This window comes from Stegostoma tigrinum, chromosome 20 (assembly GCF_030684315.1).
Source record: "Stegostoma tigrinum isolate sSteTig4 chromosome 20, sSteTig4.hap1, whole genome shotgun sequence".
NCBI lineage: Eukaryota > Metazoa > Chordata > Chondrichthyes > Orectolobiformes > Stegostomatidae > Stegostoma > Stegostoma tigrinum.
In genome coordinates, this window is record NC_081373.1 from 43,889,295 (window position 1) to 43,912,537 (window position 23,243).

General features: G+C 40.4%; 1 protein-coding gene across 2 annotated transcripts in view; it reads right to left on the minus strand.

The window, feature by feature from the left end:
• hectd2 (HECT domain containing 2) overlaps positions 1 to 21,815 on the minus strand; it is a 127,546-nt gene extending 105,731 nt beyond the window's left edge. Inside the window, exons 1-2 of one of the 2 annotated variants that reach the window (XM_048551157.2) lie at positions 21,267 to 21,815; positions 8,034 to 8,163 (exon numbers count right to left, since the gene is read on the minus strand). In XM_048551157.2, coding sequence (XP_048407114.1) covers positions 8,034 to 8,163; positions 21,267 to 21,386 — 250 coding nt within the window. In that variant the 5' untranslated portion in view covers positions 21,387 to 21,815. Of the gene's footprint in view, positions 1 to 4,783; positions 4,823 to 8,033; positions 8,164 to 21,266 lie in introns of those variants that run through there. The other variant, XM_059653138.1, reaches the window with a different exon arrangement.
• Positions 21,816 to 23,243: the final 1,428 nt, after the last annotated feature.

The window sequence follows — 23,243 nt, forward strand, 5'->3', positions numbered from 1 at the left end:
ATGTGTTGTTGCAGTTATACACCTTAATTATTGTGTACAGTTCTGGTCTCCCTTTCTGAGGAAAGATGCTTTTGCTCTCAAGGGAGTGCAGCAAAAGTTTAGCAGGCTGATTCCAGGGATGGTAGGTATGATTTATGAGGAGAGATTGACTAGGTGATGACTGTTTTCTCTGGAGTTCAGATGAATGAGGCACGTTCTCATAAAGACTTATAAAATTCTAACAGGACTAGGTAGGAAGATGCAGGGAAGATGTTTCCAATGGTGGGTGTGTCCAGGACCAGGGTCGCAGTCTGAGGATTTGGGCTAGTCCATTTAGGACGAAGATGAGGAGATATTTCTTCATCCAAAGAGTGGTGAGCCTGTGGAATTAATTATTATAGGAAGTAGCTGATGCCAATACATTTGAATATATTCAAGAGGCAGCTAGATATAGCACTTGGGGAAAATGGGATCAAAGGTTATGGGGAGAAAGCAGGATTAGGCGACTGAGTTGGACACTCAGCATGATCATGATGAATAGTGGAGCAAGCTTGAAGGGCCAAATGATCTCCTCCTGCTTCTACATTTCCATGTTAATTGTTCGGTGTGTTATTAGTTCTGCTAACTTGTTCACTGTTAGAGTTTGATAAATAAATTGTTACTGGTTAATTATCGAGTGAGTGAAAGGATTTTATTTCATTTTACCACTCCTTTATAACAGAATATGAGGTAAGAGGCAGATTATACTACTTTTCACACTTCCTTTAAACAGATTATGAGGCAAGAACAGCTTCTCAGTGTTTTAGTTTTAGTTATCAGAGAGTGGTCCACCTCTGCTTCGTAACAACTGGAGCAACTAACGCTTTCTGAGATCCAGTCATCACTGGAGCACTATTAGTGGCAAGGCCAATTCATCATTTCCATGATAACTGAAGCCAATGCACTGCAATGTAACCTTCTCAAAAAGGCATCGGTGGACAGGGTCAGTCCTCTTCCCAGCTGACTGCAATAAGACGTCCTTGCACCTGGCTCAGCCAGTCTGGGTAGTGAGATAGCATTGACCTGGGAGGCTGTTTCCACCATAAAAGAGACATCAAGAAATGTTGCAAACTGTCAACAATCTCCTGTGCTCCGCCTCGATCAGTGGCACTGTCTTCTCTCTGCTATCTGACATGCACAGGACCATTACTCACTTAACTATACCACTGCATCTCAACAAAAGTGATGAACCCCCAACACTGCATGTATCATGTCCTCTCAAGGGCTTATAGTCATCACATCATCTACAATCACTAGTCCTTTTTGTCCCCTGCCTTCCTACTCAGTCACTGGGGGTACCTCATCCCGTTTATGCTCAGGCTTGACCAGTAAATGCTCATGCATCCACTTCCATCAAACTCAATCCTTCCTGGGTGTTTCACTGCAGCCTACGCTGGTCCACAACCAGGCTGAGGGGGCCAATACAGGTGGGAGTGGAGGCTCAGTTAGACAAGCTGGGAATGATAAGACAAACCAGACTACTCCAGCTGATAGACAGACAGCTGGAGACAAGCAACCCAGTAAGCTCTACTTTACTGTGTTGCTCTCCCATTACCAGAGACAATTCATTTCTAATTTGCACAAACTTTTATTCATCTTCTTGAAATAATTCCCTTTCTCTTCTTTTATGCAGGCATTAGCAGCACCCAAACCTTTGCAATGAAGAGGTCAGTGCCAAACAGCTCCACCCTCTCTCTCTGAGGATGACACCGGCACACCCTCAGAGGATGCACTAGCAAAGTTTTCACCTGCACCCTCCACTAACTCAAAGACTTCCCACTTTAATGGGTACAGTATCTAGATTAGACTTGAGGGGACAATTTGGTTATCATGTTACAAATGCATCCGCAGATGGTCAAGACAGAAATGCTGAACTCTCTGCTAGTTGGAGCTTTGCTGGAGACAACCCAGGCAGAAAATGAACTGCTGTACTTTGTCATTAATGGCTTGGTCAACCTGCAATGACGTGCACAAAAACATCAGGCAGGTGTTCCAAACACATTCAGTAAGATAGAATGAATGATGGACAAGTCCATGACATTCTCATTACTGTGCTAGCTCTGACAGGCTTCCTCCATGAGAAGGGTGGCGACTATATAGGAGATGAGATCCATTAACACTCAATGGTTGCCCGATACACATTCACATGCAGTCACTTAAGCCATGGGTGTGGAGCACAAATTGTGAGGTGAAAGGAGGATAAGGGATCTCAACCTTACTTGAGGTGCCACTTCCTATCAGAAAGGCAGGGTGATGCTGCTGGCACCCATAGGGAAAATGAGTGACAAACAGGTCTCCTGGAGGCTTCTTCTCAGGACACTCCAGAGATACTGGCTCCCTAGCCCCTCTTGCTCATGGTCCCAAAGTCTGTACCAATACAAGGGCAGAGGCCAGAATAACCCTCATTTGAGAGCTTCCAGTCCTGTTCAATTCAGTATGACATCCTGCCTTACAATCTGCATTTGCCTCCATCAGAATGACCATCCTCTGAGCAAATTGGTACAATGACTCCCATGCCGATATGTCACCTGTCAGCATTCCCCAGGGTATCACAGGGTGGTTTTTGGAGAAGTCTAACTACTGGCCCATTTTAGGATTAATGTCTCCCAGCCATCCTGAATGGCCTATACGTAATCTATGAATGCTAACTGTGACTCAACAGGGCAGGCTGTGACAGTATGGATTCCCACACCACGAAGGACCAAGTGCCCCATGGACTGCCACACTGAACTGTAAGTGGACCAGCCCTTGGAGTGTGGCAGTGCCACTTGACTGATTGGAATCCATCTTCACCTCACTAAAACCCATCGCTTTTTACATTCACAAATCATTATTCCCTCTAAATACAAAGCAGTGTATTTGCTGAATAAGCTGCTGGTAAATGCTGTAGCTCTGATATTGCCACAATTTGCCATGCATCTACAGGTCCATCTGCTCTCCGACTGAAACACTTACTCTTCAGTTCCCCCCGTGCCACAAGAGGCCTACCTGTCCTTCTGCTCTAAAATGGTTATATCACAGAAACTGCCATCCTCCAAAGCTGCACTGAGATCTTGTGTGCTCAAAAGCCAGCAAAGATATAGCATATGTCTGGCTCCATGTCAGCAGTAAAAATTCTGTACAGATACAAGTGATGCCTGACCATCGCTCAGTGCTAAAAGACTTATTAGAAACATGCAAGTTCTCATTGTTGCTTCACTGTAAAGTACATGGCCGAAGTGCCCGAAATGATGCTATGTCCAGCCAAGACCAAGTATGATGTTGTGAGGCTGGTGATTTGCTGACACTAAGATGCATGGAGTGTGTCCATTAACCAAGAAGTTACCTTGTGTAGAAACTAGATGGCCAGCACAGGCATTCCATAAGCCGCTGTGTATTCTGATGAGACAGGTTGCCAGAAACCTGGTGTCTTTTACCAGTTTTACTGGACTCTTTTTGCACTGTTCATTTCAATAGCAGAGAGGAAAACTAGAAGTTCGACGTTAATAAGATGAGTTGGGCTGATACTGAGGTGCAAATACATGGATAGAAGTTTCTCATCACCTAACAGCAAGACTCTGAACTCACCACCTAAGGAATTAAAATTCAACAAGTTTTTCTCAAGAGCAAGAATCAGTTTTGAATTGGTTAAGTCTTCTCGGTTGCCATTATTCCCACTAATTCAGAGGGGAAAATGCCATCCAAAATTTATCTATGGTTTTCCTTTTCCACTTGTACATGTTTTGTATTTTGCATATTTTTCCCATCGTTTGCATACTTATTGTCCGTACATGCAGCATGTAATTTTAGTGGAGCCTTTTTTCTTTTTCCTCTCACATGAAGAACTAGAGAAAGATTTAAGGTTCCCAATTTCAGAAGTACCAAAAATTTTCCTCCAAGAACTAAGGGATTGATTGTGCCTCATTTGGCTGCCTTTGCCCACATGGTGCTAGATCGAGAGAGACAGAACTTGGTAGTGGAGTTTTTCAAACTCAGGGAAACAAATAGTTCTGGTCCAGAGAACAGAGATCAATTTTTGGTGACCACATGAATAATATTAACATATCTTAGGCCTAATATGGGCTAAATCACATCTGTAATTCATGGAGAACCAAAGACAGGATTTTTATGGTCGCATAAATTCTGAATAGATGGCACTGCAAATTTTAAAGAACGCTTTAAAAATATCACAGTAATTTCGGTATTTCAAAGGCACACCAGGAGACAGTGGAACAAAAGATAATTGCTCTCAGGTTGGTGAGTGGAGCAGAGTTTCGTTCACTTTCTAGCTAAGGCACAGAGATTAATCCCTGACTCATAAAAGTTCAAAATGGGCTCAAGGTAAAAAGTTTTGGTTGATCGGAAAGAGAATACTATGACATCGTATTGACCACATTCAGAGAAAAGGAGCAATTAAGCCTTACACACTAGAGTTGCAAGGCTGGGGACTTGATGCACAATTGCGCTTGCAGGATTTAAAGAATGTCCTGTTCAACAAATTCAAAATACTGAAGAACACATAATATCAGATTTTGAAAACAATGTTTGGAACTTTAATTGGAGAAGAAAAATGTTAAAAATGATGACGACAGTAATTATAAAAATAGGCTATTTCTAGTTCTTGTAGGATCAATTGCTAGAACAAAATTGAAATGGGGACAGTTTGATCACATGATCAGCACAAACCAATCAGTACTGTTGAAAATTATATGCTTATGACCATTTTTTAAATAGTGACAATAGATATGCATTGTCAGATTTAATAAATTACAGTTGAGATTGTTACCTCTTCAATTATTCTTGACCATTTTTTCCAGCAGGTAGTCTGAAACGGGCAGAGAAAACTGGAAAGTTAGCAACGCAGCAATGATGTAAATAACATTTTTTTAAAATTCTGTATTTTTAAATTGTGAACTGAATAGGAAAAGGCATGTTTTACAACAAAGGATTGAGGAAGAAATTGGTGCACTTTTAAGAAGAAACCAAAACTCACTGCAAGTTGTATTTACACTGTTGCTTTGTTCAAACATTGGGGGTGGCCGTTGGCAGACAGGCCAGGGCCACTGGGTGGACATAAAGTGAGATTCAACTAGAAACGGATTGATTGACTGATTTTTGGAGTTGTGGATGACAAAGGCCATCAGCCTGACAATCTGATTGGCTCCTGCGTAACTAAACAGCTTATTGGCATGAACAATACTAGCAGAAATACTCGTACTGCTGAAAGGTCACATGGTACATCTTTCTCTTCTCTGAAGTCTGAAGAAAGCCAGTTTAGTTTACCTCACCTCACCAGCTGCTCTAAGAGCTGACTTTTAAATCAGTAACTAAGAAACTTTGTAGTTAGTGTAATAATTGCCTGTAACTCCTGCAAAGAAGTGAAAAGAATTTGGAGAGGAGAGTTTGAAGAAGAGGATAAAATCCTGGTAAGCAAATGGTCATCTCCAAAAACCTGTGCCAAATGCTGACAGTTCATAGATAACAAGGTGTGGAGCTGGATGAACACAGCAGGCCAAGCAGCATCTCTGATGAAGGGTCTAGGCCCGAAACGTCAGCTTTTGTGCTCCTGAGATGCTGCTTGGCCTGCTGTGTTCATCCAGCTCCACACTTTGTTATCTTGGATTCTCCAGCATCTGCAGTTCCAATTATCATTGCCGACAGTTCATAGTTGTTGTTAAGCTGTGGTTAAAAATTTATTTACAAACAACTGTGGTTCTTATTAAGTACTGAAACGTAGATCTATCTGACAGGTAATTGGGACTTCCTATTCTTTGATAACAATGTTAACAGCTTTGGGAATAATATGAATTGACTTTCAGCTCAGTACCTCAGCTAAGTGTGACAATGATAAAAGCAAAAGGGTCTTCTCTTTAAACAATGCTGAATTGTCATAGTACATTAAAATCCCCAATAATAACTAAAAAGCAACTGAGTGGGCATACATAATCAGTGCTTGTATATGTAAGAAATATTTACATGATAAATAAACGTTAAGTCCCTCTACTGATCCCACAGCTACACAGTACGTCTAATTGTGACATCTAAATGAATCTCTAGTCCAGCATCCCAAAAAGCTTTTTACAACTGTTACAAGAAAACTCTCTGAAATTCAGAAAGATTTCAGAATGTTGAGCAGAAGGAACCAGGCTTAGGAACAGTGTATTTCAACTACAGTTCTCACTTCCAGCTAATACAGAACAGTTTGAACAGCATCCAGAGATACATCTGATTCAAGACAAATCTCAACTTTAAGAGCAATCAATTGAAGACTAATATTGACTTCTCTCTGTCATAAAACTAATCTTCAACGATAACCCCAACCATCCAACTACACTAACGTTAAACTGAAACCAGCTTCTAGTGGGCATGTCAAATTTCCTGAGTTAAACCTTGACAAATACAGTCATTGGAATTGAATCTATGATTGCAAATGAACTGAAACAACAGGCTAAAGGGTTCCAAGTTCTGAGGAAGGGTCACTGGATCTGAAACGTTAACTCTTTTTTCCTTCACAGATGCTGCCAGACCCGCTGGGCTTTTCCAGCAACTTTGTTTTTGTTCCTGATTTACTGCATCTGCAATTCTTTCGGTTTCAATAAGTTAAACCTTCTGGTTTACCAGAGACCAGGCTGAAATGTGCACTGGGACGCTGTTGAAGTCCTAGTGTTCGGAACTACTGGGAATTGTCCAGGAAGTTTAAACTTCTGTCACCCCCGACCGGACTGCTCCATCCACAAACCCCCATCCCAGCATTTGCTGATCTATCCACACCCTATGGTTTAAGCCACATCTCCATTACTCTGTACTGTGTGCATACTCCATCATATGACTCTGCGCATGCACTAAACATTCAACACCACCCAACCTGCAGTTTTGACAGACTTGATCACTTTCCATTCACCATGTGTTGTCATCACACATCTTAATTGAAACTTTAATGAGGAATGTCAAAATTTCACTTCATTTTCTACAAAGTCGTTATGGAAAGGTGTTTTTACTTGTACTTACTTCTATACAGTGAATAAAGTATATTTTTGAATGTTTAAAAGAACATCTTACACAAGGGTCTCAAGGTTCTCCATAAGAGAAAAATTAGGTCAGGGCCCATCAAGTCTGCTCCACCATTCGATCACAGCTGGTATGTTTCTCATCTCATTTTCCTGCCTTCTCCTTGTAATCCATGGCCTCCTTAGTAATCAAGAGCCTATCTTTCTCTGTCTTAAAAACACTCAATGACTCAACCTCCACAGCCTTCTGCAGTAATGAGTTCCAATCAGTAACCACCCTCTAGCTGAGGGAAATCCTTCTCATTTCAATTCTAAAGGGTTGTCTCTTCACTTAGTGTGTACGTTACGTCCTGGTCTCCCAAATGCATAAATTACAGTAGATTTTTCTACTTAATTATAAATAATATTGAAGAAAAATCTATGCATACAAAATGTGACAAAGTTGTAAATGTATTATATTCATATTCCTTAGTCCAACTATCTTTGATTTTCAACCTGACTTTGCACAAAGAATGCTTTTGGTGCTGACTTAGGTACGTCTTACATGGCAGGAAATTCAACAGCACTGGTAAAAATCTTGACATTTGTGTACACTTCCTCTCAATAAATTTTCCACATTATAAACTCCCAGTCTATTTTTTGGGACATCCTTGCGGAACCCATTCTTGGAGTAATTACAATTTTACTTAATAAACAGAGTAAACACATGCATTTTGGATGAGCTGGAATACCAAAGCATTGTACTGCGATAACAAGTCACATTCATTCTAATTTTTCATGACTTCACAAACATAAAGGACAGGCTAAGGTCATTCAATTCAGTGAGCCTGATCAGCTATTCACTTAGATCATGGCTAATCTTCTTGGAGCCGCAAGACCCCTGCACTTAGCAAGTTTCTGATATATTGAATACATCATAAAAAGACTTCTGCTGTATTTGCAAAAATACTGGCAAACAGAAAAACATATTTGAACATATCCTCACAACAAACTGCAATTAATATTACTTTAGAGCAGGCATCCGATTACCATGTTTGGCATTAGGCAAGGCAGGTTTTGAGAGAGAACTGATGCCAGCAATAGTTTCCTGCTTCTGGTTGATGGTGGAGATAAAGCTGCAAAAAGTTGGAAATTGGACTTTGGGTGCTCTTTCAGATCCCTGAAATAAGACAAGAAGTATCCCATTAAAATCTCTCAATTATTTTTAAAACTGTCAACAATGAGGAACTCAAGTGATCGATAATACTCACAAGCAACTAAAACACAAAATTACAAATCAAGTTACTCCCCACATGGCCCATAAAAGACGTTCACTGTCAGTCATCCAAGAAGTTTAAATACAATAAAATGTAAAGTAGTATGGCACAAAATGCAATATAATATTAAACTAATCACAACCATATCACGCTTTTATGCTGTCTGTCTATGTGTCTTTCTTTCAGTAGAATTTTAATAACCGTTAGTGGAAATAATGGATGCCAGAGAGATTACAACTGAAATCCAAACTGAGGATTTGCAAAGGTTCAGAGAAAATAGGAGTCAAGCTGTACTTAAGATTGATAAATCACCAGATTTTTATGGAACACATCCACAGGTGCTGTGGGATTAAAGGGTGGAAATTGCAGAAACACTGTCCGTAATTTTCCAACCTTCCTAAGTTATAAGTGACCTTAGGGGGTTTGGAGAATTTTAACTATTATGTCCTTAATCAAAACAAAAGTGGTGTCAACATGAACTCAGTAGCCCCCTAGGCTAGTCAATCTATTTAACCCAGTGATGAGAAAGCTTCTAAATATAACAATCTGGATAAAGTAACAAGCACTCAGACAAGAATGAGTTACATAAAGAAAGACACCATGGATTTGTTAAGGGCTAACTGTGTTCAACTAACAACTTGAATTGTTTTTTTAAATGAATTATAGCAGGGCCAGTGAAACCATTAGGCAAAGTAAATAATTACCTTTAACAGCAAACTTTGAAGGGGGGGAAAATTGGTTGAGCTATTCATGAAATTACACAAATAATCGGCAGCTGCCATCTAGATCCACCAATATGCATTTGCATTCTCTGACAGGCATAGATTTACATGCATTTATATTGCAGCATTACACAAAAAAACATATATTCCTCATGCTGTTTAAATAGTTTTAGAAATTTGTATGTCCATATAACTATCACCAGATCACTCCAAAACCAGCAAATAATTATTGTAATGGTTAATGATTTTATAAAATTATGTATAAAATCAACTAAACTTATAGGAATACAATATTATGCCATGTGAGCCATTTTGCACATTATTAACTATATTATGTGAAAAGTGCAAAGCAATGAAAACGTACAATCAGTAAAACACTCTCTTCTTACATGCAAACTAAACTGTAATTATAAATGCTGAATTTTATTCATAGTAATTCACAATATTAATTTTTGAATGTTTGGCAGAGATATACAACTAAATTTCAACTGGGGCATCTAATACTCCCAAGAATAGTCCCTGAGTAACAGAGTTCAACCAGTTATCCTCAACTGATCTAGTCCCATTTAGCAGCATTTGACCTAAGTCCCTCTAAACCCTTCCTATTCAAAATACCCATCCAAGTGCCTTTTAGATGTTGTAATCACACCAGCCTACACCAATTCCTCTGGCAGCTGATTCCATACACCCTCCACCCTCTGAGTGAAAACATTGTGCCTTAGGTCCCTTTAAAATATTTCCCTTCTCACTTTAAAACTCTGCCATCCAGTTTTGGGCTCCTCCCATCCCAGGGATAATACTTTGTTTTTTTCACCTCATCCATGCCCCTCATGATTTTCCTATGGCAGGGAGAGCAGAATTGCATGCAGTATTTCAACAGCGGCCTAACCAATGTCCTGTATAGCTGCAACATGACCTCACACCTCTTACACAACACACTGATCAATAAAGACAAGCACACCAAATGCCTTCTTCACTATCCTGTTTACTAGGGACCTATGAACTTGCACTTCAAAGGTCTCTATTCAGAGACACTCCCCAGGGCCTGGCCATTAAGTGTATGCGTCCTGCCCTGATCTGCCTTTCTAAAATGCAACATCTCTCATTTATCTAAATTAAACTCCACCTGTCACTCCTCAGTCCTTTGGCCCATCTAATCAAGGTCCCTTTGTACCCAGAGATAACCATCTTTGATGTTCACTACACTTCCAATGTTGGCGTCAGCTCCAAACTTACTAACCAAACTTCCCATGTTCACATCCAAATAAGTTATACAAATGACAAAAAGCGGTGGACCTAGCAATCATTGTGACACACCACTGGTCACAGGCATCGAGTCTGAAAAACAACCCTCCATGCTCACCCTCTGTCTTCTACCCTCGAGCCAGTTTTGTATCCAGTTGAGACAACAAGGTGCAGAGCTCGTTGAACACAACAGGCCATGCAGCATCAGAGGAGCAGGAAAGCTGACATTTCGGGTCTAGGCCCCCATTTCTGAAAAAGGGTCTAGACCTGAAACGTCAGCTTTCTTGTTCCTCTGATGCTGCTTGGCCTGCTGTGTTCATCCAGCTCTACACCTCGTTATCTCATCCTATCAAACTACCAGATTTTATTTAGAGAAGTCCCAGGAATCTACACTTTTTCCTCCTTGATCTTTGTGCTTGTCATTATCTAACAGTGGTCAGTAAAACCCTGTCCTGAAAACAGCATAATCTATGTATATTTAAAATATACCACCATGAAAATGCATTATAAATACTATACAGCCACATAATAGATAATAGACCATTATTGTGAAGATACTGTGGCAGACTGGATTGTTACCATGCCACAATTATATTGTGATTGGTCACTGACCAATCTACCAAGACTAATTGGTGGATTTGCAACCAAAACTAATTACTAGCTGGTTTCCATAGTAATTGTAACAAGGTCAGCCAGGTGGACCCCTCAGAATATTAATTCCCTGATTGGACCAGATTAATAGCCCTAATCAGGGACCCCTGGCTGCCAGATGTCAGGAGTGTCAGAGGTTCTGTTTTTTGAGAGTTGGTTTTGAGGAAGCTGGAAAAGTGTCAAGGACCTTCCACGTTTAAATAAAGGATGACTTGGTGATGGGATACCAGTCTCTGGAGTTATTTCAGTCTTCTTGCAACTTTTAAGTTCAAGTATGCAATTGTAATAAGCAAACAAAATATGTTGAAGACTGCTGCAAATGTTTTGTGACTGAATCTCCAAAGGTCAAATTTATGCTGGTAAGGCTAATCAACATTTAGTTCATGGACAAAAAGAAATGGAACAGAATTAAGTATTAAATAAATAGCCACAAAAACATGTTTTCTGGGATGTTTACTGTTATCAGAAGGCTATGGCTGGGAGCTGTAGATTTTAAGAAGCCTGTTGTACATCATCTCTAGCTGATATTAGAAAGTTAGTTCACGGTAATGTTAAAAAAAAAATTTATCCCAAATTAACAATTCCACATTGCTCAAGAGAAGCAGTTTAATTTTTGAACCGAAGTATTCAGCAGAGGGAAATGAGTTCGAGGATTTGCAGTATGTCAAATCTTCAGAAATGTGGGCTTGCATTACACTGATCAAGATCCTGTTTTAAGAAGCAATATAGCCTCTTATGAATGTGGACCTGCTTTAATCCCTATTAATCCAGCACCATTTTACTACAGTCACCAAGTGGCTGTGATGATCTTAGTTAGTTACTTTAATTCACAAATCTTATTCACTATTTATTTAAAATGGGACTATGATAATTAAATTATTTCAGTGAAGGAAGAGGCAGAGCGCCAAAACAAAACTCAAGAAATGATTAGATAGCATGACTAGTGGATTAAAATAACATATGCCAGAATTTCCTGTGATTTTTGCACCCTTAAATCAGACTTCACAATATTGATGATGTTGATTACAATGGCACAAATTCCCCAGGAACCTTGAAGCTATTCCGCTCACATCTCCCCACCACACCCCACCACACACCCAGCCGATGTCATAATTTTCTAAAGTGAAGGTAGATCAAGGGGATTTGTGTTTCTGTGGTAACACTATTGTTGAAACATTGAATTTCACATGTAAAAAGAAACAGATAGCATTGACAGCATAACAATTTTTGACATTTTCGGAAAAAAAGTCTTAATTCCCATATTTCAGTATTTCCTCAATCTGTGGAATCAAAATTAGGTGAGAGAAAATTTGCAAGGCAGCCTATATTAATTCAGATTCTGGAAGCCAAATCAACATATTGTGCTACAGCTACAATGGATACTTATCAAACAGTTCACAAAAGAGACAGCAGCAATGACGCAAGTTAAAGTGCTACAAGTTGCCAGACTCTCATATCCCTAAGACAACACTGGATGAAGTATCTTATTAACAAAGCTATACCTCACTTTCAGACAGAGGAGCAAACATATGTGTTCTACGTGTCACTGCATGCTGAGAGATAGGATGTTTACAAGGCATTTACCTTTTATTCAGCAGGTTTTGACACATGTGTATTTACTTCTCAAATGAATCTCAAACTACAGAAAACAAAGAATGGCCTAGCAATTGAATCAGACCATGTGTCTTTTGTACACGCAATGAGCAAATAAGGGTCCAAAATAGGGGACGGGTGAGGCAGTTCCAGAATTGTTCCATAATTGGATCATGCTTTCCCATAGGTGTGTTCAGTAGAATTAATTACAAAGTTCATTCTGATAGGAATGAAGAGGACTTGAATGAATGCATGATATTCTCCATAAGGCAAGTCTTCTCTGACAGCTAGAATATAATTCTGCCATCTAGCAGGGTGGCACCCTCTATTTCCAGTCAGAATGATTCACCTCATAGATCCATCTAGCTTGAGGCCTTTTCCCAGATGACGATTCCTGGAACCCTTATAGAATTTACCACCTCTACCAACATTTGGTTAAGGGTTGTTTGAGGTAATTCACAGACCCAAGACAAAAGGAGGATTTATATCAATCTCGAGACTACTGGTGGAGGATAAGCCACTACAGCGTCTCTACAGAACAGAGATAGTTCTTAGGTAACAAGAAAGTTTATAAGTTACACGTACAATAACATTTGGACAAGTATAATTATCAAGACCTCAGGGAGCTGGTTAGAGACATCTACTCCACCCAAAAGCTACAGCTGAATCTCTTCATATTTTGCAGATGTGTCAATTTTAGCAAGTTTCATGGAGGGTTTCCCTCCAGGAGATTGAAGGACTTTTCATACACAACTCTCCGCTACCTAACTCGTTAATTATGCATCTATACAATTGTAGAAATCCACTTCGTGAAATCTGCAGAGGCAGAGGTGGTGGCTGATTCCAACATTCACATCACAGATGCCATATTTAAACCCAGCTGACATCATTTCAAATGCTGCTAGCCAAGAACCACCTATACAGTTTTTCTGTACAATTCCAAAGAGCATGGTTGGGACAGCAAAGTTGGCACCCTGCTTTGCAGGCAGGGACTTGGACATTCTGACTGAAGAAGTGGTGGAGAAGAAGACTATCCTCTATCCTCTTTCCCCAGAAAGAAAGGAGGCCATAGCACTAGATGCTGCCATTCTGGACCAAAGTAGCCACTCAAGTCAGTGCAGTGTCCACCATCTGGAAGAAAACGTAACAATGACACATGCAGATTAATGAACTTCTGCTTACCGTAAGGGTAAATACCAACATCATTTCTCTGCTAATTGTTACGACCCACTTGAGAAAGTGTATTGATCTTCAAACTCCACTACTCTGGGTACCCAAACAACAGTTAATGATCTTATCGAAGCACGTGCAGATTTACCGGTCCATTGGAATCAAGTTAACAGAAAACACTAACCAGGATCCTGTACGTAACAGGAACTACTGTTTATTACAAATAATGAACAATCAACATACGGCTTTATGGTTTAAAGTTCTAAACCTCTTTGAAAATACACACAGCATTAAATTAAAACACAAACTTTGGTTTTATGGGTGGATGGAAAACAAGCTGGGAATAGCAACAGTCCAAAGGGTTTGTTGTGATGATCTTTTTGGCTCACCAGGTCTTTGTTTATTGATTCTTTCCCCAGGTTTCCTAATTTCTCCACGGGGCACACAGCAATTGGTACACTCACTGCAAAATCTCTTATTTACTAATTAAAGGCAACAACTTCCAGGAACCAGTAAGGGAAATTAACTGGTTTTCTTCAGATATTTTACTGCAGAGAGAAAGTATCACCCCACCTGCCCTTCCAACCGTCCAAAGACTTTTAATTGCATCTTTTATACCCATACAAGCTGTTCAGCTACCCAGGAACCAGTCAACACTGTCAACAGGCTGATGGCATGTGGCATCCATAACTGGTTACAATTGTACAAACCAGTTATTTGTTGCTGGCCAAATCTGACTCTGTATTCAACAAAGAACTATGGATGCTGAAGATGTGAAACCAAGACAGGAACCTTTTGAACTCCACCGACCCTTCTTCAAAACTGTTTGAAATGTTAATTCTGCTTTCTCTCCATAATGCTGTGGATCTGCTGACTTTGTCCAGCAATGTTTGTTTTTGTCTTACTCTGTAAAACCCTTTAATGGGAGGCTGTCTACAAACAGATTTTCACTCATTACTTGAGCAAAGCAACAGTGTAAACACCTGAAACAATGTGCTTCAATAACTCGTTACTTTTTTAAAAAAGTGCAGCAATTCCTTCCACAATTCTATTTTTGCCTTTCCATTTAATCTGCAATCAAAAAAAACCCAGAAAATGATAGTCTTTACATATCTCACACTTACTCGAATTCTGCCACTATACCAAATTTCCACTGAGGCTAATGATCTACACGTCACCATTGCAAGCAGCATCTTCACCCAGTCACTCGCACCCACCCTGTCCTCTGGTCATCCTACTCACTCATTTATGTCACCTCACCAACATTCCTCCACCTGTATCATCAATATAGGGTGTGCCAACCAATTCAATCTCACTCAATCCCTTCCTTTGTCTTAATACAAGAAAAAACATCCCACAGTAAAGGATTAAAAAGGAACATACAAGTGGCAGGGTCGCTGAAATAGGTCTTCACAGCCTATGAAAGAGAAAATCCTTGGGCTTGCAGAGGAGGACTGTAACTGCTCATGTGGAGATGCTGACGCTTCCACGTCCCAGCAACCAAGTAAGGGCAGCTATACCGTATCCCCATTACTAGTGTGAACAAGTTTATAACATGCCAAAGCCGCTACCCCTACTGTGCAATTCATTCCCTCTTCTGTCTTATCCAGGCATCAGTGGCAATCACTGCTCACGAGAGACAAGCCCTCTAATCGGCAGATTCACCTCCACCTGGGGAAAGAAGCTACAGGTCTTTCAGAGGGTGCACAGGCAAGGCTTTCTCCTACACGCTTCACCAGCACCCATTCTTTTACCCAGTTGGGTACTTGATGTAGATTAAACTCAGTAGCACATTCTGGTGAGCGCATAATTGGCATGATTCTGCAGCTGGTCAAAGAAGAAACACATCAAGCCCTTGGCAATCAGTGGACTGCCATGTGGTCAGCCCCAGGCAAGAGATAGCGCCATGGTGTCAGCTATTAATAACTTCTTGCAAATGCACAGACAGAGTGTCATAATGATAGCTGACATATTTCTCAGATGCACTTGATGAACTGGACTGAAGGTTGCAGGAGCCCATCAACACCAGTGTACCATGCTGGCTCTGGCATGCATGTGTCTGGCTCACAGAGAAAAGGCAGGTCCAAGAAAACATTCAATGGATGCTGCAAATGCCCACAGACCCACACTCTATCACTTTAGCCACAGGTGCTCCATCAACAGCAAGGGAAAAGGGGGACAAGGAACTTCGATCTCACTCCAGGTGACCCTTCCTCAAAAGGAGGCAGGGCTGTAACTGTGACGCCCATACAGAAAAGGGACCATATACATACCACTCTCCCAAGCAAAGTCATTTGGTACGGATTTCCCAAGACCTCCAACCCACAATGCCCCTCCCATTCTCTGTCAGCTCCTAAGATTATATCTATGATTACCCCATCATGATGATAATCTATGCTACATCCCAGCATAGTGATTCCAATCCCCATAGTTGAGCTTCTCCACTTTCCCCAACACAGCACTACCATTCTATGAACCCCAAATTGACTTGGGAAGACAACCCTAACTAACAAAAGCCCAGCCCAATGACAGATTTCTATGCAGCTCCCAGATTGGTTGGACTGTTTGGACTTGACCTTCTGGAATAATTGTGGCCCATCCCCAGACTGGAAGGACTCAGATCCGTGGACCCTGATGACAACAAATATCAGACTTATCACTGTCAACCCTTAAGCAACTCTGCCAGTACTGCCTGAATAACCAAAGTTATCCTTGAATGGACTAAGGATGACTTCCTTTAAACTTTCAGCCATGGTCATTTGATTGAAGGACAAGTTGTGTCACTGGACTCACAGTGGCTCAGTGGCTAGCACTGCTGCTGCCTCACAGTGCCAAGGACTCAAAAGTTTTGTTCCAGCCTTGGGTGACTGTCTGTGTGGAGTTTGCATGTTCTCCTTGTGTCTGGGTGGAGGACTGGTCACACTCAATTGTCCCATAGCATGCAAGGACGCATAGGCTAGACGGATTACCCATGATAAATGCTGGGTTACAGTTCTGGGTAAGGCTTGATGCTCTTTGGAAGGTCAGTGCGGATTCTATGGGCCACATGGCCTATTACCATACCATAGGGATTCTACGACATGCAGCATGTTTGCTGCAAAAGCTACAGGTATAACATTGATGGCTCTTCAATGCTTGCAAGCGTGACGAGTTGCACGTCTTTCTGTCTGCAGAAAATGCATGGCATGACAGAATACTATGAGCCTCTAAGTTCTGGATAAAGCATCAACGGGCAAAAATGCAACAATAAAAAAACTCATATGTGGCAAACAGCCAAGTATGCACAAAGTGAGTGAGCACTGAGAAACAACTGAGTCCCAAGATGCACCCTGTTCCAAAGCAGATGTGAGTGTATTCCTGTGCTGAACGCAGCCTGGCAGCATCATTGCAATTCATGTTCTCGGTGCATTCCAAAGTGCAGCAGTGAAGTGGAGAACTGTATTAAAGTTAGTCAGATAGAAGCCATGATAATTTGTTCAGGCTGTTGCTTTGTTGATGTCAACCTGCATGGACAGAGGGTGCTAAGACCACTGCCCATGCAGGATGCCTTGCGATAGGGGAATAATAGCCATCACGGAAGCCCAAAGACGACTCTGGCAAGCTGCAACCACCAGATAAGCTCAGCAACCTTCAAGTTGGGAATAGAAACCATCACGTTTTTCACTAACATCTAGGAAAACATTACTGCAATAGAAATAAAGAGAGATTAGTGAATAATGAGATGTTAATCCATGAAAATAGCATCCTCGCCACTTGCTACCAAGATTCTCATCTAGCCGGTGAAACGTTAAGGAAGATTTCATCCCTCAATGTCAAGAAACTAAATTTTTTGTTCTCACCATTCTTTCCCAACTAAAGCAAATGTCCACATTGTCCAAATCTGGGCAAGTTCCACCATTTGTCTCCACCCACAGACTGTGTGTAACATCAGTAGAATGAGTGGCAAAAATGTAACACGAATATTAATCACTTCAGAGCCTCTGAATTACACGATATAGCTTACTCTACCACCCGTACGTAGTAACAGTCTGAACTGTTTTGCTGCTTATGGTCAGAATGAGCAATGCAGTATCTCTTAGAAAATTAGCTATCACTTACTGAAGTGGCAGTGGAACATGCATATTTAATGACCTGAAACATAATGGAACAACAGGGAGGAGTTTTCAATATGAAATATAAGCAGAGGGTAGTGTGTCTTTTGACATGTGAATTTAAATGGTGTCAGAGATGACCAATATCCCAGACACCTTCAGAAGCACAGGCAGAACCAACATGTAATATGCTTTGCAAGTCTATCACAACTGAATATGATTTATTAAAATCAATTTTCCATAATGCTACTCTTGGACTCAAATTTCCAATCCACAGGTTTCACTCCAAATCATCAATCTAGTTCAATTTTTGTTTTGTATTTCACAAGATTATTTTTCTTTTCTCCAATTTTAAGAACATTCAACGAAATTAACACTTTTCAATATCAAATTCTTAGTATGTACTGGCTGTGTTTTCTAATAGTTCTTTGTAATATAGATGATGATTTTTTGAGAAGTTATTCGATCATTGGATAGAGGCATCACTGGCAAGGCCATCCTTAATTGCCTCTGAAATTATTACTTACAAGGCCATTGCACAAAGCTATTAGGAGAGTCAACCCACATTGTTGTGGTCTGCAGTCACACATACAATTGAGCAGTGTTTCAGGGTCGCCACTACTGAAACAAGCCTTATACTCGAGTTCTTCATAAATTAAATTTACATTCCACCAATTGCCATGGTTGGATTTGAGTCTCCCCTCACAGCCACTGTATTGTGGATGGCTAGTCCGGTGACATTAGCGTCATGCACCATCTCCCCAGCATGAGTTGTTTATCAAGGGTAAGAACAAGAGCACAAATTACAGAAAACATACTTAAACTTATTCATTGATCTACAAATCAAAAACTGAGGCTTCAACTGTGATTCAGTACTTTTACTTAAATGTCTGATCGAAATATTTGGACATCTGCATTTTCTTTCTGATTGGACCCTAGGTGTACAGAATTATTTAAGAAGAGGTTTTGAGCGATCTGATGAGTGCAATTTATGGAAATGCAACATAAATCTAAAGCACACACTGCTTTCTTCTAATTGGCTCTAATCTGATCTGAAGAGGCCAGAAACTTGGGCAATAGAAATATTTTTCTGTGCAGTACATCACTGATTAGGGCTATTTGTTCCAGTCATTGAATCTGAATAGGAAGAAATATCACATCTTAGCATAGCTTGGGCTTCACAGCTGACATTTTCCAAATGAAGTGCTGACAGTAACCTCGGTCTGTTTCTTTTGAACAATGGAACAACTACCAAAAATTAGAGAATCAGTTGAAGATGGCATTCATTTGATTTTTAGACTATAACTGTCAACTATAGCACCAAGGTGAAATGTCAAACGTGTCTTTGTATTTTCTGTTCCCCGAGTATCTCTCTTTGTAAGACCACACTGGTGTATAATGTGCTAGCAATATTCCACAGAAATACAAACAATTGTGCATTATCAAATTGAACAAGCCCACATAGATTCAGATAATTACATTTTAATACTAATTGAAATCTGATGGGAACCTCCTTGTTCACACTTCATTGAACATTTCAGTCAAAATAATTAACTGATAGGTTGATACATATCCAACCACATCTGTGCTTTTGTTTGCTCACAATCTGTTTATCATAAACTTTTGTTGAGCAAGTGACTTTGAGAAAATTAGTTCCAAGTTGTCTTGTCAATTGAGAATGTGATATTTTATGACTTTATCCTTTTCTAGTCAGGGACAACAGCCTGGAAAATCGAAGTTTGTATGACATCTTGTTTGTTATGCAAGTTGATATGGAACTGCACAACAGATGAATTAACATGTTTCAGGTGGTGATCACACACCTCCATTTACCATTTATTGGATTAGAATTGTATCAGTGCTATGTGTCTCTGTTTTAATCTAATTATTACTCAGTCCATGCTAATACGGTTGGCCAGATGGCTAGTTTCTAATGCAGAGACACATGACATCAACAGCATAGGTTCAATTTCCACAGTGGCTGAGGTTACCACAAAGGTGTCTCCTTAATAAGCTCTACCCTTGTCTGTGGCAATGGTGACGCTCAGGTTAAAACACCATCAGTTGTCTGTCTCTAATAAGTGAGTGGGACAATTGTGACTTTACCTTTTGTTACTACTGGATAACATGAAGTCAGAAAAACCATAAAAAGACTACAAGTTCTTTATGCCATAGTTACAAATATTTCTTGCATGGTCTCATGGTTGCCACCCTTTGTCAACTGAAGTTCATCTAAATCTCTACTGTCTGCATGCACATTTATACTTAGTCCTGCTCACACATCACCCTGTATTTGTTGAATTTTACTCACTCCCAATCCAACAACAGATGGATTTTAAAGTTTGCATCCTTTTGTTCAAATCGTTCATGGCCTCAGTATTTGTTTCTGCAATTTTCTCAGCCCTCCAAACTAGCTTCAATTCTGGTTCTTGTCCACTTCTCTTTGTTCGATGCTGGCAGCTGTCGAAACTTCTAAGCGCCTGAGCTTTAGAATTCCTTTACTAAACTTGTGCCTCTGTACTTGTTAGCCCTCCAAAAAGATAATCCTTAAGTCAATCCTTAAAAGCTAATGTGTGGATCAAACTCTCTTTTAGCATTTTACTATATCATAGCCATTACATAAATGAAAGTTGGTTCATTAAATTGTGGCATGAAAGAGATTCCTGTGTCTCATCATGCAACTAGTAACTCTTAAAGTTAATCACCAAAATTGCAATAATTGACAACTCCATAAATGTCAGCTAAATTTGTCATAATAATGCAAGGCAGCATCTTACTGGACTTGTTCAAACATGATCACAACTGATAACTTTTTCCATTGACGAATACACATTTCTACGTGGTTATTCGCAAAAAAGCTTAATATATTTCCAGAAAACAGTTACACATGCTGTTGTTCAAGTAATCTATATTGAACTCTTTTAAATAAAAGATCTACAAGACACGTGACATTACACAAGTATAAATTATGCCCACGTTACAAATGTCAAAAGGTTCATCGAAAGAGTGGTTAAAAAGTTGCAAATTAAACTTTCTCGTGCAAACGTGTATGCAGTCGAAAAGCCAAACCATAACTGAAAGCTGACCAAGAGTCATCTAAGGAGAGGTCGAAATTAAAACCCAGAAAACGTACTTTTACCATGCAATTTCTACGTCGATTATATTGCAGTATTGTGTTTTTTTCCACCGTGACAGCTTGAAAGATTGTTTAAGTGTCGAGGAGTGTCACAAGGTATTAATGATGGAGCCAGTGGCCGTTTGGGGGCGGGTACTTGGGTACCAATTCGCACATTAAACTGCATTGTATTTTCTGGCCTTCGTTTAAGAAATCAGTCAATAGTTAAGTGAGAAATTTTGGGCGAGGTAACGTAAATGCCAGAAAAAAAATACTGAGTTTACAAGCAGCCATTTTTTTAAGCTTCCCTAGAGGATACTCTTCAGTCTTGTGACAAACCGCGACTTATTCAAACTACTGACTGAGTTGAATTTAATATCAGCACTGAACAATTAATTCTTTTCTTTCAGAAAACATACCGCGAATGCTGCCGCGGGCGGCTCGGAGCTTGGCGACGCCGTCACGATGACTGGAAGTTTCTCCCGCTCTCGCCCTCTGCCCCCGGCACAGCCCGAGGAACTCGACCGCTCTTCACTCATGTTTGCCGAGCCCCAGGCGCAAAAGTTGCTGGCTTCATGGAAAAGTAAGGAAAGCTACAGCTCTCGGGGCGTCAGCAGCACCGCCCCTGCCCCCTCCAGGGTCAATGTCCCGTGTCAGCCTCTCAGCACCAGGTGAGCGGCTGCAATCTGTCAGAAAGAAGCTGCAAAACACCAAGGCATTTTGCATGGAGCTGGCCCTTCACTGCAACCCAGGAACGCACTTTGAATTCTCCAGCCACTTGTACTCTGTGCATGAGCGTGCATATATTTATAATTTGCAGAAGGATCACGCTCCCAGTCAGGATTCACACCTTGGCATCAGCTTGAGTTTGCACTTATTTCGTTTTTCTCTCCCTTCCCCTCGGGGATATTAGTTTCACCGTTGGGCTGCGCTCGCGCTCCAGGTTAACGGACATGGACCGTGCGCCGCGCTCGTGCTCCGGGGATGCGCGCCTCCGTGCGAGCGCGTCCAAAAGCAACAGCAGGAGGACCAGACAAGACAGGCTGGGAGGGAAGCAAGCAAAATAACAACGTCAGAAACTTGTGGTAGCTACCCAAAGAAGTAACAGTTCGCACGATTTTCACATTTGTCAGAGATTCAGTAGCGGTTTTTTAAATTTTGAACTCTAAAGAAATGAAAGTTACATTCCCTCTGGATGATATTTGTCCGTCTACTTCTGAACAGAAATATTTTACACCTTAAAAACGGAAAGAACAAAAACAGAAATTGCAGGAAAAGCTCGGCAGGTCTGGGCAGCATCTTTGGAGAGAAGTCAGAGTTAACGTCTCCGGTTCAGTGAGCCTTCCTCGAAATGTTACAATCAAGTGGGGATACTGCCCTAAACTCAAAACCGGTTTTTGCGGAAACTAATTTTGCCTGGAATACTCGACCATTGCCTGGGGCATTACTGTTTTATACTGTTAAAGATTTTATCCAAAGTTTAGTTTGTTCACTTTAAGTTATTAGTCAATCAAACAAATTGGTCCTATTTGCATATGTGTAGCAACAAAACATTCTGAAGGATCCCGACCCGAAACGTTGATTTTCTTGTTCCTCTGATGCTGCCTGACCTGTTGTGTTCCTCCAGCTCCACACTGTTGTCTCTGACTTCAGCATCTGCAGTTCTTGCTATCTCCATGTATACATTTCAGTTCCTTTTTAACCAACAATGATACTAAATAAAAAATAACTTTAGCAGTCAACTTTCTGCCTATGTGCCAATTTAAGATCAAAATTTATTTGGGCTTATATCCAGTGGGACTGAAATTAACGAGTGTGACTATTAAAGACGGTGCTCTTGTGGTGCACTGGTAGTGTCCCTATCTTTAAGCCAGGAGACTGTAGTTCAAGGCCCACCTGTTTCTGAGGTCTGCAATGAAATCTGTGACAGGTTGCTTATAAATATTAAAAAATGGACAAGTTTTTACCTGAAGTTGATCGTTTAGATAGCCCAGCCCAGGTAATATGTATTTGTTTATGTTTAGTCAAAATGAAAGACCGTTTTCCCCAATATTTAGTAGTTGATCAGCGAACATATTGTGGCATATTGCCAGCTGCAGTCATGAACTAAATCTGTCAATGAACAGTACTCATTTCTTTCAAATTATGGCTCTTTTATAAATAAAGCATAATAGCAGTAAAGGCTTAAAAAGTGCCACAACAAAGTGGATATCAATTGCAAATCAATCTATATTGTTGAGTATTCAGGGAAAATTTTCATTTAGATGAAGGAAGAAAGCTATTCACAATGCTTTGAAGTGATTCCCAAATAATAAAATGTCTTGGCTCTTAATGTTTGGCATTGGGAATTTTGCTTCATACTTATTAACAGCACATGCAAAAAGAGAAACAATTCT